At 43.5% G+C, this 14,356-nt stretch overlaps 1 protein-coding gene across 6 annotated transcripts in view; it reads right to left on the reverse strand.

Moving 5' to 3' along the window:
- Positions 1 to 9,463: 9,463 nt before the first annotated feature.
- Positions 9,464 to 14,356, reverse strand: part of SH3BGRL2 (SH3 domain binding glutamate rich protein like 2) — a 174,020-nt gene continuing 169,127 nt past the window's right edge. For 2 of the 6 annotated variants that reach the window (XM_029595569.1, XM_029595570.1), the window contains one exon: positions 9,464 to 10,509. In XM_029595569.1, coding sequence (XP_029451429.1) covers positions 10,495 to 10,509 — 15 coding nt within the window. In that variant the 3' untranslated portion in view covers positions 9,464 to 10,494. The other 4 variants (XM_029595568.1, XM_029595566.1, XM_029595567.1 and 1 more) reach the window with 4 other exon arrangements.

Raw genomic sequence — 14,356 nt, forward strand, 5'->3', positions numbered from 1 at the left:
TTCTTAGGCCTGGTTCTGTCATAAGAACATAAGAAATTGCCATTCTGGGTCAGACCAAGGGTCCATCAAGCCAACAGAGGCCAAACCAGACCACAAGAACCTGACAATTATCCAACCACTAAGAAGATCCCATGCTACTGATGCAATTAACCAATGGCACCGGTAGCCCCTGTCACATGGTAGGGGCTGAAGGCCACCGGCACCATTTTGATTAGTGGCAGCAGACACCCGGGAGCAGCAGATTGCTCCCAGGCTCCCCGCTGGACCAGGTGTTTTGTGAGAAGTTTGGCGGCATGTGATCCCTGCCCCTGGAGTCAGGGCTGCGACCAGGGGCGGGGCGCCCAATCCCCTTGCACCAGCCTTGAGTCCTAGTCATGCGTTTAAACGTAATACAAGTCCAATGTCCAGCTTCAGTCTTTGTTCCAGTTCTGGTGAATGCTGCACCAGCACCTATCCGGATTGGCGAGTCCTTGATTCAACTACCGCCACCTCCAAGTTATGGGGTGATTCTAAAGCATGCAGAGGATTCCTTAACGTGTGCAAGAGGCAATTTGAATTACAGCTGGCTGTTTTTTTTCTCAGACTGTGTCAAGATCACATATATGATCTCCCTGTTGGGAATTTGGACAATTTCAATCAGCAATTCCATATGATCATATCCACTGCCTCAGAGCTCCTTTGTGTTCATCAGGGCAATCGTTCTGTTGATGAATATGCGGTAGAATTCCATACCTTAGCTTCCGAACTTGGTTGGGGCGAAAATAGCCAAACCGCCATTTTTTGGCAGGGATTATCTGAGAGAATAAAACAAATTATTCTCACAAACTCTCGTAAATATGACCACATCACCCCTATACTCAAAGATCTGCATTGGCTCCCCATCCAACAGTGCATAACTTACAAGACACTCACAATAATACACAAAACCCTCCACAACCAAAACATGCACTGGATGAAAGACACAATTCTCCTCCACGCCTCAACCAGACCCACCAGATCCTCTTACAAAGGTACTCTCCACACTCTCTCTCCGAAACATATCCACCTCAAATCTACAAAAGAGCGTGCCTTTTCCATCGCTGGCCCCTATGCTTGAAACACCATGCCACCCGAACTCAGTGTGCACATAAATTCAAAACAAAACTCAAAACATGGCTCTTTAACAAGCCTACCCTTAAATCCTCTATTCAATAACCTGCCAATCTAACTCCATCTATCAGCCTTATCTGCTCTCCATAGAGATCCTCTCAGCCCTCTCCCCCTTTTATCTCCCCCCCAGTCAACCCTAGATATATTCTCTTGTGTGTAAAACATTTTCTGTGCATTCTGTGCTACCACTTGACAACTTAATCTTGTGAAATTTATAGTTTAACTTGTCTATACATTGTACATGCCACTGGACACTTGCAGTTGTACATCCCAAAATTTGGGACACATTGTGTATATAAGTTTGCTATATCGCCTTCATGCCTAATAGGGATATGAATAGTTTTTGAACGATTAAAATTATCATCAGATAATTTTAAAATCGTCCAAAATCATTAGATACGCGATACAATACAAATGCCCCCGATTTATCGTCAGGGGCATTTGTATTGTATCGTTAAATAGGGCGCGGGAAAACCGGCACACCAAAAAAACCCTAAAACCCACCCGAACCTTTAAAACAAATCCCCCACCCTCCCAAACCCCCCCAAAATGTTTTAAATTACCTGGGGTCCAGTGGGGGGGTCCCGACACGATCTCCTCCCGCTCTCTGGCCACCGCTGTGTTGAGAAATGGCGCCGGTGGCCCTTTGCCCTTATCATGTGACAGGGCAAAGGTAGCACTGGCGCCATTTTGAAGATTGGCAATACGGCCCGCGTGCAGGAGGTCGCTCCTGGACCCCCGCTGGACTTTTGGAAAGTCTTGTGGGGGTCAGGAGGCCCCCCCCCCAAGCTGGCCAAAAGTCCCTGGGGGTCCAGCGGGGGTCCGGGGGCGATCTCCCGCACGCGTGACGTCGGGAGCTAGGAAACAAAATGGTGCTGGCGCTACCTTTGCCCTGTCACATGATAAGGGCAAAGGGCCACCGGCACCATTTCTCAACGCAGCGGTGGCCAGAGAGTGGGTGGAGATCGTGTCAGGACCCCCCCACTGGACCCCAGCTAATTTCAAACATTTTGGGGGGGTTCGGGAGGGTGGGGGATTTGTTTTAAAGGTTCAGGTGGGTTTTAGGGTTTTTTTGGTGTGCCGGTTTTCCCGCCCTCCCCCGATTTTTAGAAAAAAAAACCTCGATCAGATTTCCCTCCCCCCCAGCCAAAATCGATCGTTAAGACGATTGATTACATGATTCACACCTCTAATGCCTAATGCTCTCTTTCTTCCGTGCACTCTCCTTTGCACCTCCCAGTTCCTCTTTACCCTGTTTTTTGTAACTGCTCTCTTCCTTCTTTGTTTTCCCCTGTTACATGTAAACCGGCATGATATCTCTGATGAAGGTCGGTCAAGAAAAAACACTAAATAAATGATCTTACAGCCCAGGACCTTCCTCCGTCCCTTGAAGAACTCATTGCCTTGGCTATTCGTATTGACCTGAGATTCCAGGAACAGGCTCTTGAAAAGAAGAATTCTCAGCGGACCTCGCTCATGGTTCCCATACCTCTGAATCTTTTGCAATCCATCCTGGAACCACCAAAGGTAGCTGCCTTCGAAGAACCCAGACAATTGAGTAATACCCAACTTTTGCCTGATAAGAAACAGAGGCAAAGATCGCAAAATCGTTTTCTCTACTGTGCCGCACATGATCATTTTGTCAGTCACTGCCCCCTGAGACAGGAAAACTATTATAAAGCAAAGACTCATTGGGAAGGCAGCCTTGCACCATCCTGCTTCCTCTCTGCTACCAACAGTTCCAGTGTGCCTTACCTATGGAAAACACTCCATTCAGACTGAAGCTTTAGTAGATTCGAGCCAGGGGGCAACTTTATTCAAGAATCACTGTTACATCAATGTGGTTACCCTACTACCAGCTTCACCACCTCCTCTGTCATTTCGTCCGTCGACAGAGAACCCCTACCTGGTAGCGTGACTACAGCTTCCTCACCCATCACGATGCAGATTGGGTTTCACCAAGAGAACATTAAGTACTATCTAAAGCATCCAGCCCTCTTGTACTTGGACTACCCTGGCTGTCTTCTTCAACCACTATTGACTGGAATCCCTTACAGATTGACCAATGGAATCTGTGCTGCCGACAACATTGTATTGTTTAATCTTTGTCTCTGGCCTCTTCACTTCAAACCACCTCATCTGAAGTGCCAGTTTTGCTGCTTCAATGTACATCCTGTTCCTATGTGAATTCTGAACTGTGTTGTCCTCCTGCCAAAGAACCTTTGTCCGTTGATTAGGACCAGTCTCGTGACTTGTCCAAGCTTTCAACCTTTTCTTCAGTTAAGTCTTGTGTTTTGAATGTTTTAGTTCAATTGCAAAACCAAAGAATCTCTAGATCCTGGGTCTGGACCCCTGAACCCCCAGTTGGTAAAACAGTACCTTTTGTCTCCTCAGAAGCCAAAGAGAAAAGGCTTGAGAAGGGAGCTTGAGGACAGGGTACTGTTAGAATTCAACTGCCTTCCCAGACTCTTCAGCAGCGGATGTTCACTGTGTGACAGAGATCTGACATTGGACGCTCTGATGCGTGTGATACTGACGCTTAGCGAGTACGTGTGCATGATTCGGTGCACGTTGGGGGGAGAGTTAGTTACCCACCCCAGTGATGATGTCACATGCTTAAGACTACTGAGCCTGCCTGGCCTTGGATTTGTTGCCTCAGCAAGTTTTCCAGGTTCCTGCTTCTTCTGTCTTGCTCAAGCCCTTCAGCCTGGTTCCTGCCTTTGGCTCCAGCTTGGTTTTGTCTTCTCATCCTTCAGCTTTGCTTTAGTTTCCTCCTATGGTTTCACTGCACTTTCAGCCTTGTCGCAAGCTGTCAGTCTTGTCCTTGCCTACACTTTTGGACTCAGTCATGGTCTGGCCCATGCCAAGACTCGCTCACCCGCCACTGGCATGGGTCTCAGCAAGAGGGACTCATGCATATGCAGTTCCTTACACATGGTAATAGGAGAGGGTATCTGGGCAAGGAGACAAAATATCATGTATATCATGCACCATCATGGTAATATCACACAATATAATGCGTGTTAGAGCCCTAATGTGGCTTAATGAATGACCCTGAAAATCTTGAGTTTGTCATATGTAGTACATATTTGTTAGGAAAGCGCTGTGTTAGAGCTGGGAGTTAGCAATCTGTTAGCAATTTGCTAGGGGGTTAGCAAGCTGATGTATATCTGCTGCTCGAGTTAGCAATCTGTATGGAGAAGATGCTATATGGGAGGAGCAATCAGATAGGAGTAGTAATCTGTAGAGAAAGCTCTGTGTAGCGGGCTCCTGGAGAGGGAGGAGTCAGCGACCGTATAGTCTCATATCATCTTGCTAAGGAGTAGCAATCTGTAATGAATCTGATATAGTTGTGGGTGGATCCCTGGGCCGATGGCAGATGACCACGTGCTCGGGAGAATACCCCAAGAGGGACCACCGGCTAGGCTGGAGTATGGAGACAGACACACATTAGTTCTTTTATTAAACAGGTTATTAGAAACCAGCAGAGGTGGCAGTAGTGAGCTGATATGCCCAGCAGGGCTGTAGTCCCTCAGGTACTGGAACAACGATCCCAGGATGGCGGAGCTGTTGAGAAACTGTAGAAAGTGAGTAGGCAGAGTTCATGAATAGAACTAGATGACAAAACTCACATAAGGTCTCAAGTAAGCTCAGGAGTTGGAAAGGATTAGGCCCTCAAGGAGCGAGTACCTGGTTCCAGGGAAAGCTCTGAGAGAGCAATGGTAACTCACAGTTTGTAGCAGTGATAGCTTCCAGGCAGTAGAGAATCTTCAGAGTGTCCAGGAACATGGGCCCTCGAGGAGCGAGTACTGGTTCCTATCTGTAATCTGAAAATAAAGAAAAGAGCAAGGTCCCCGAGGAGCGGGTACCTCTGGTAAGTCCGAGGAGGCAGAGTAGCTTGGATAGCCAAAGTGAGTATGTAGCCGTATGCTTATCCTTGCTAACTCGAATTGTTAGTGTTTTCAAAGACTTTTAAATATTGGAAGCAAAATACGTCATCTCAGGGGGATGCCCCTGAGGTTCGTGCCCTTGCTGGTACAAGAGTCGGGAGGTGCATGCGTGCCCTAGGCATCAGGACAAGATGGGAGAGTTGCAGCGTCGAGCCGGTCCGGGGACACCGGAAGGAGATGGCCTGAAGACGCCGTGGTAGCCAGCCGTCCATCAGACCCAGAGGGAGTCACCCCAGAGGTAAAGAGGGCGTCGAGCAGTGATGGACGCAACAATATTCTATGTATACAACCAAATGAAATTGAAATAGTGATGTCTCTAAACACACAAAACTCTGTATAAATAAGGATGGACAATAGAGGCAAATTTACAAAAATATTCTTGTCACCTTATAAAAGAGATACTGTCTTGCGTTGACTCCACCGGATTATGTGTAAGGCACATGAAGGCTTTCGACGGGAATGCTTAATACAATGGTCCAAAAATAGGGCTAGCATTATAAACTAGTGGGTTTTTGGGGGGGGGGGGGGGTTGTGTGGTTGCAAAATATGGTAATTTAATCCTCCATTTTGTAACATTTTTTATATATAAGCGATTCTATAGTATGTAGAAATATAATTATTCATTTTTCAGATTTTAGGTTGAAGAACTTCAAAAATGAATAATTAAAAAAAATATTTTGCTCTTTAATGCAATTTATTTTGTAGTTATTTAACCATCTTACACTAAAAATTCAATTAATGCTATACAAGGACAAAATCCTTAATGCAGCACTCCATTTTTAAAGATCTATTCAAGGTATGCATACTGCATTAACAAAAGTAGTAATACATTAATCTGGAAAGTAAAATTACAGTAAGAAAAGAATGAGTTGAACCCTAATAAGACAATGAGTACTATGTGTGGGTGTTTTACACATGACAATTTGTCAGTATACTTAAAGAAATAAATAGACAGCTCACCATTACAAGTATCAGTAAACTTGAATAGGCATAGACAAGAACAAATGAAAGAAAACATTTGGAAAATTACTTTTCAATGGCTAATTTTTATTTAAAATAAAAAACAAACACCTTTGCCATTGTCATCAAGTAAACAATATGTCACACACTGTATGAGCTGTAAAACTTAATATCATTGGCTGTCTGCCTCTATCTTGCACACATAAACAAACTGAGCCAGGGTAAGTAAGATAAATGCATAGTGCAATTCTAACTTATGATGGTCATGGATGGTGGACATACTCTGCTACATTCCCTGAAACGATTATTCACCCTCCCTCCCCCTATTTCCTCAGCTAACTGGAATGTATTTTTACATCATCTAGTTTATTTTTTGGCACACATATTTTAGGATGATTTCTTTTGCAGAATCTGGTTTATTTTGTCTTGCTGTAGATCTAAAAAGAATAAAAAAAACCAGAACTAAATGTGAAAATACTAACAAAACTATATCTTTTACCTTCTTCTTGCTTCCCACCTCCAATAAATATTTTCTTTCCTCTATTTCAATGGACAAAATCAGTACAGCAAAATGTTGGGCAAGCAGTTTTTTGCAATTAAGAGCCAACCTAGACATGATCCATGGTACAATTCTCATTTAACTTCCTTCTCCCAAGGAGTTAAGACCAGTGATTCTCAATCGGTGTGTTGCAACTTCCCAGTGACCCACTGTCCCGGTTGTGCTTCCCACCCCTCTCTTCCATCGAGCGAGATGCAGATATTCTTCCACTAACACTGCTACTGTTCTGTCCAGGCAGGAATGGCAGCATCAGTGAAATCTGGCAACATCAGCGGCATAGCCCTTTCTTGTTCCCGCCCACACGGCCCAGAACAGGAAGTGATATACAGTGGGGTGCACAGGAAGAAGATAAGACTATGATGAATAAAGAACCAGGAGCAACGTGTGCCTAGACCAAAATGAAGTGCATCCAGCGATCAGTAATGGGAGAAAGAACAAATTAGTCCCCACAGATTATGGGATTTTTCATCCTCGGGCCACAGGGGCTGTAGGAGGCAGCTACTGCAGCTGCCTTTTGTGCTGGGGAGGAGTCATGAGTGAGAGGGAGCCAGAGGGAGAGGGAGCATATGCATGTGATTGAGAGCTTGTATTTAAGTAAGAGAGCATGTTTGTGCAAGTGTGATTGACAGTAACGCCCAAATTTTTTATGGCCTGTGCATGCAAATACCGGGGGATATGCATCGGGCCCTGCACACAACGAGCACATTTTAGAAAGGGCCCAGCCACACCGTATCTCCCGGTTCACACAGAAATGCCAGGCCAGCAAAAAGCAGCTGGCCGGGGGCATGGTCTAGGTGGGGGCCAACCGGGACAGCGGCCATTAGGTCCTGTCCTGGGGAAGCGCACGCCGGCAGCTAGCCAATGCAGTATTTATTTCTCCTCCGAAGAGGAAGTAAGTACTGAAACAAAAGAAATAATAGGGTAGATAGGGTTAGTTTAGGGATTGGGGAGAAGAGGGGAAAAAGGGAGGAAGGGTAGATAGTATAGGAAAGTTCCCTCCCAGTCCGCTCCAATTAAGGAGCGGACTGGGAGGGAACTGGGCAAAGGCCTGATTGCGTCACCATGCATACTTTACAAAATTCCCTCCCATGCGCGTGAATCTCGACATGCGCACAACAATTATAAAATCAGGGTGCACATAGATATATTTTATAGCATGCATGCAGCGATGCATGCATGCTATAAAGTCGGCGCATCCATGTGCATATGCCGGGAACTGCACGCACATGCAGGGGTTTTAAAATGGATCCCTATGTGTCTAAGTGAGACAGCATGTGTGTGTGTGTGATTGAAAGATTGGTCAGGAAGGTGACATGTTTCTGTGAGAGATAGATAAGCCTGGTCAGGGAGATGACTGGTGTGTGAAGGAGACATACTGGTCAGGAAGGTGACTGGTATGTGTGTGAGAGAAAGATTGGTCAGATGTGACTGGCGTGAGAGCGAGAGAGACTGGTCAGGGAGATCATTAGTGAGTAAAAGACAGTCTGGCCATGGGGTTTAATTGGTGTGTGTGACTGGTTGTGGGCCCTAAAGAAGAGGACCGTGAAAACAGAGCTTCAGCAGGCACTGTTGCTTCTGGTGTGTGCTTTTGGCCTTCAAGAGAAAGGAGTAGGAGAGTTGCTGGAGAGGGTAAGTAAAGGTGGCTTTTTAAGTTTACTTTTCTTGATTGACTGCCATTTTAATTATTGCGTATTATGTGATGAGTCTGCTGTTTCAAAATATTTTATTGGTATTTGGACAATTGTTTATCATTTATGAGTTTTTAAAAGCTGGATGTTATTCTGTTCATCAGCTGTTTTGTAACATTTGTTAGCATAGTTTTACAATTATTTCTGTGTGGGGATTTATAGCAGCTTGGCTTGTTCTGATTTCCTAATAGGAGGTGTCTTAGTGTTTAAGACCTGGTTTAATATTTGTAGTGTTGCCTTTTCATAGATAGGGTTGTTATTGTTTGAGTGTGTTCCATAATGCAGGTGTAACTTTGAGCGGTTTAGTTTGTGTGCATTATTGCAGATCCTGAGATTATGTTAGGTGATTTATTTCTCTTTCCATTTTTCCAGGTTTGCACTGCATACAGAGTGGCTTTTTTATGTTTCCATTCTGGTTTCTGTCTCCATATTTATAATTTGTGGTCTTTCTATACTCGTAGGTCGGCTTTGTGTGTGTGGTCTTTCTATACTCGGTCGGCTTTGTGTGTGTGTGTGACTAAGGTGAGGTATTTTACTAGCATGTAGGCATTTGTATCAATCTTATGTGTTGTGTTGTCTCATTAGGACATGCATTGGTGGTAAATTACTATCATTTCATAAGAAGGGATATTGCACCTGGTAGAAGGAGTTCGTTTTGCTTTTACTGAGATGTCACCAGAACATCTTTTTTGTATGGTGAGTTGCATGGGCAATGCTCTAGTTCTGCTCTGCACCCATTGTTGGGGGTCGAGGGGGCTTCCTGTGGATGCAGAGTGTATGTTTACATTTAGCCCCAAGATCATCACATGTTCAATGCATCATGCATGTGAGAACCATCTGTCAGGTGTGTCCAGACCGAAGAAAGATTGAGAACCACTGAGTTAGACAACTGGTTCCAAACTGGATTTTGAACCACAACATGAACTGTCTAAGCAACCTGGGCTACATTTAACAGCAGATGTAATCAGCATTCACAAACCATACAAAGTAAAATGTGTTTAGGGGGGGAGGAGAAGGAAGTGGAAGGGAAGGGAGTAACCAGTTAACAATAAAAACTAGATTTTTACCAGGTGGAACAGAATGCCTTTCAATTATGTACTGCTGCCTAAAATTTTTTACTTATGCACTCCACAAGCAGAAATGTTCACGGCACTGGGTTATCTTTGCTTACAGACTTTATTCAAAACTGATTAGAAATCCTGTTTCAAAAGAATTACCCCAACCCCTCCCCCCCTCCAAAAAAGTAAAAAAAAATTAGGAATGTGCTGTAACTTTAAAACAGCAATAATTCATTTCAAACAAATCAGCAACTACAAAAGAGACACAAGACTACAAGAGGCAAACAACTTTACATTTTAAAATTCAAGTAAATATATATTTTCATTTTATGGCAATTTAAATCAGAACACAAAAATAAAGTATCCATGAAAAATACTAGATGATTACTTTCCTTGGGAAAAGGGTAGGCCTCACTTCTTTAACAGATGTTTAAACAGCCCAAGTTTTAACACAGGAAATCTGCCAAAAGCGCTTATACAGAATGGTGCTCACAATAAAACAGAGCCTGCATGGCACCTGTGAACCAAAAAGGAGAGCTTGCTATACCTAAAGCAGCGTGACGCAGCTGCAACGTTTCAAAAATTGTCTTTACACTTTCAGCGATCATCAGCTTGTATTTCATTGTCTTGCAAGCAAGGCAGCTTTCTGTTGCCCCTCGGGGGATGTCCTCTAGACTCTGTGACTGTATGACCACAGGGGGATTAGCTGGGGGTGTGGGACTGCACACAAGACAGAGCGAGAGAAGCAGCCATGACAAATACTGTATGATACTCCATGACAATGTGAACATTTGCAGACTGTCTGCCTGCCTCTCTGCATCTACCTTTTGTCATTACAAACATTACAAAGATTCAAAGCCATACCAATCCAGAACTGACACTGGCTATTTCAGGCAGCATCTCCGAGTTCTGGAAAAGCTGATGGATACCTCACAAATCCCCATTTCATTACTATTCTGTATTCATCCTTGCAGTCCTTTTATTTTTGGGAAGATCCACTTCTATGGAAAGCAGGAGTACAGATGGTGCAAACAACGTAAATCACAGTGATCAGTTTGGGAAGTAGACTTGTGCTGAACAGCAAGGGTGTTTTTCACCACGATGTGCTTGTGTTTGTCTTACAATGTCTTCTACAGCTCTGCCTCCTGTGGGGAGGGGAAAAAAGTTTACAACTGTGTTAGTTATGATTTAGGAAGAGGACCATCGCCAGTATTAAGCAAGACTTGTACAAAATAGAGAATTTTATTTTCCCCAGAACTTGGAGCCCAAGCAGGCTTCCTTCTAGCTGCTGATAGTTGCAGCAGCCTGGTGGTTTCCACAATTTTTGGAATTCAGGCTATAATACTTGGTATATTAATTTCAGTTATCCACAATGTCCCTGAAGTCAGTTGTTTTGAAGGGCAGACAGCAGATGGTTATTCTCCAGTCAGACAGCAAGGAGTTAATATTCCCCGGGTGTGTATAACCTGTAGGGGGAAGGGAGTGGGTCTGCAAGGGCTACTAGATGGGATATAATCTTTATTAGTGAGGCATACCTCTATCTTTCTTTCTCCTTGCCTTTGGTGCTGCTTATATTCCAACAATTCCTATGAACAGAACCATATAACTGTATATATAGAGGCAGATTTTTTTTTTTAGTGCTACATAGACAGATAAGTCCCTACTTATCCAGCTAAGTGGTGGATGCCAAATATCCAGCTATGTTCAGCTGCTGCCACTTATCCAGATATCTACTTAGCTGGATAAACATTTATCTGGCTATCTTAGGGGAGGGCAACAAGCTGAGCAACTTATTCAGTTAACTTAACCAGATAAGTGCCAATATTCAGATTTATCCAGCAGAGGGGGGATCATTCATCAAATCGTATTAGGACCCTAACACCAACGATAATGCCATAACGCATGCAATAAATAACGCATCACGAGATGCATATGCAAAATTTTAAAAATGTATTCAAATGAGAGGAGTTTGGATGGAGTTTATGAAAATAAGGAGTGCTTAACGTGTGCAATAGTGTAAAACATACTATTGCAGGATTTAACACCGGAAATAATTACACCTTTTTTCCTGATGTTATGCCCGAAATGGGATTTGCGATATTAATCGCAAATCCCATTTTGGGGGAGGAGGAGAGGGGAGAGAACCTCAGGGGAGGCACACATATTAGTCAACTTTTTATGCCACTGTAAAAGAGGCCATTCTGAACTTGGGGTGAGGTTTTGGGGGCAGTTTTACATGCACAGTCAGAGGTACAAACCACACAGTAGACATCAGGAATGATTATATGTGATTTGGAATGATGAAAGATATAAAAAAATGAGATTTGTACAATGTACTCTCAACCTAGCTTGATGCACTCTGTACCTAGCTGCAATCAAGCTAGGTTGAGAGTACATTGTACAAATCTCATCTTTGTGTACCTTTCATCACTCCAAATCACATAAAATCTTCACTGATGTCTACTGTGCATGTAAAACTGTCCCCCAAAACCTAAGCCACCACCAAAACCTCACCCTGAGTTACTAGTTGTCTCTCTTATAGTGGTATAAATAATTTACTTATATAAAGAGCCTTATAAAGAGTGTCTCTCTCTCTCAGCCTGTCCGGGCACTTCTCGTGTTTATGCAATGCGGTATCTGGAAAATTACCCTAACCATGCTTTTTTTTTTTTTTTTTTTTTTTTAAATCACAGGTGCTATTCTCGTGAAATTTATAGCAAAATGATGAATCTAGCTTTAAGTTAAGTGAATAATTTAGACCTACTCAATAGCAGGTCTAGAGCTAGCCAGATATACCGGATTTGCCGGCGTATAAGACATAGCAGCGTATTAGACGCACCCCCCTTTTGTCTACACATTTTTAAGGAAAAAATAATTTTCTAACTTGGCCGTGCTGGGCAAAAGGGGCTTGCCAAGTTAGAAAATTATTTTGTCCTTAAAAATGTGTAGACAATCAAAATTCCCTGTCTTGTGCATCATTCTTGCTGAAGCGCGGCAAGCCCCTTTCACCCAGCACAGGAGAATGATGCACAAGGCAGGGAATCAAGGCCAGTCACTTCCCCCCCCCCCCCCCCCCCCCGCCCCGCCCACTGTTAGTATTTTGTCAGCAGCTGCCTACCCGATCTGGCTCTGGATCTCCCTCAGCATTTCCTGCAGCATGCTGTTAGTTTAATCAAAATTACTAACAGCGTCCGGTGGGGGGGGGGGGGGGGGGGGAGTGATGTGGTGGCGTCGGGGAGCAAGGGTGCGCCGCCCGATTGGCCGTTGCCTTTTGCTCCCCGACACCACCGCATCACTTCCCCCCCCACCGGATGGCGTTAGTGTTGAATACCGGCGCATAGGTCGCACTCCATATTTTCCCCCTATTTTGTGGGGAAAAAAGTGCGTCCTATACGCCGGCAAATACGGTAACTCATTCAGCTAATTACACTGCACGTGCCCTCTTAGGCCTCTCTTTCCAGCTGTTTAAGCTTCCAAGTTTACTCTCCTTGTTGAATGTAACTTTGCTTCTTCTGTTTATATGTTTGTTTTTGTTACACTGTTAGTATAACCCTTCGTATATATCGTGAGAGCAACCCTACGTATATATCGTGAGCAAACCCTAAACGCAAAAAAAAATTACCATGCAAAAAAAATACATGACCTGCAATTTAATGCAAATGCTCTCTTCACATATGTAACACAAATGACTAAAACCAATACCACTCCCACCTGTAATAAAGATGCCCAAGCCAAAAGTGAGAACTTAGCTAAATACTTTCATGAGAAGATAGTTAAAATCATGGCACGGTTCCCTGGTAATAATCCCCTGACTTGAACCATCCCACATGATTCCTTTGCTATATTTAATGCCTTCGAACCCACCACGTCCCTAGAGATTCAAAATACCATTAAAAAAATGAAACCTGCCACACATCCAAGTGACACTATACCCACCAAATATCTTCTCTCCATCCCTGAAATCATAGCACCCCCAATTGCTAAAATTATCAGTTGCTCATTAGCTACCGGAGAAATCCCTAATACGCTTAAACAAGCTATCATCAGACCTATTCTAAAAAAGCCCAAAGCTGATACCTCTGACCTAACCAATTATCGACCTATTTCCAACCTTCCCTGCATAGCAAAAATCCTTGAAAAAATTGTAAACACCCAGCTCACTGAACACCTAGAAAAATTTAAAATTCTTTCACCATTGCAACATGGTTTTTGAAAATTTATGAGCCCTGAAACTCTGCTCATCTCTCTAATCAACACCATACTTACTGAATTCAACAAAGGTCAATCCTTCCTACTAGCCACGCTTGACATTTCCACGGCCTTCGATACTATTAATCACAACATTCTCATTACACGGCTCAAGGAAATCGGCATAGCTAACACACCACTGCAATGGCTTGAAGCCTTCCTACAAGGACGGCAATACAAAGTCAACTTCGAAAACCATGAATCGCAACTGTACAATATAAATCACGGAGTACCACAAGGATCTGCCCTCTCCTCTACTCTCTTTAATATTTATATCCTCCCTCTTTGTCACCTACTTACAGAACTTGGCCTTATGTACGTCATCTATGCAGATGACGTACAAATTGTTATCCCCATCACTGACTCCCTTAATGATGCTCTTAAAACATGGGATACTGCCCTCACCGCCATTAGTAACCTCCTTACTAGCATCAGTCTGGCTATTAACCCTGATAAAACAGAACTTATGGTCATTTCCCCACAGAATTACAAAAACACAATTGCTGCCACTCACACATCACTCACTCCTCCTGACATCACTAACACTGTTAAAAACCTTGGAGTCACATTAGACAACCACCTTAACTTTAAAAAGCATATCAACACCACCATTAAAGATGGGTTCTTCAAACTACACACTCTAAAGAAATTAAGACCATTATTCTACCAACATGATTTCTGTACTGTACTGCAATCCCTCATTTTCTCAAAAGTTGATTATTGTAATGCCCTTCTTCTAGGCCT

Source organism: Rhinatrema bivittatum, chromosome 3, assembly GCF_901001135.1.
Source record: "Rhinatrema bivittatum chromosome 3, aRhiBiv1.1, whole genome shotgun sequence".
NCBI classification, from domain to species: Eukaryota; Metazoa; Chordata; class Amphibia; order Gymnophiona; family Rhinatrematidae; genus Rhinatrema; species Rhinatrema bivittatum.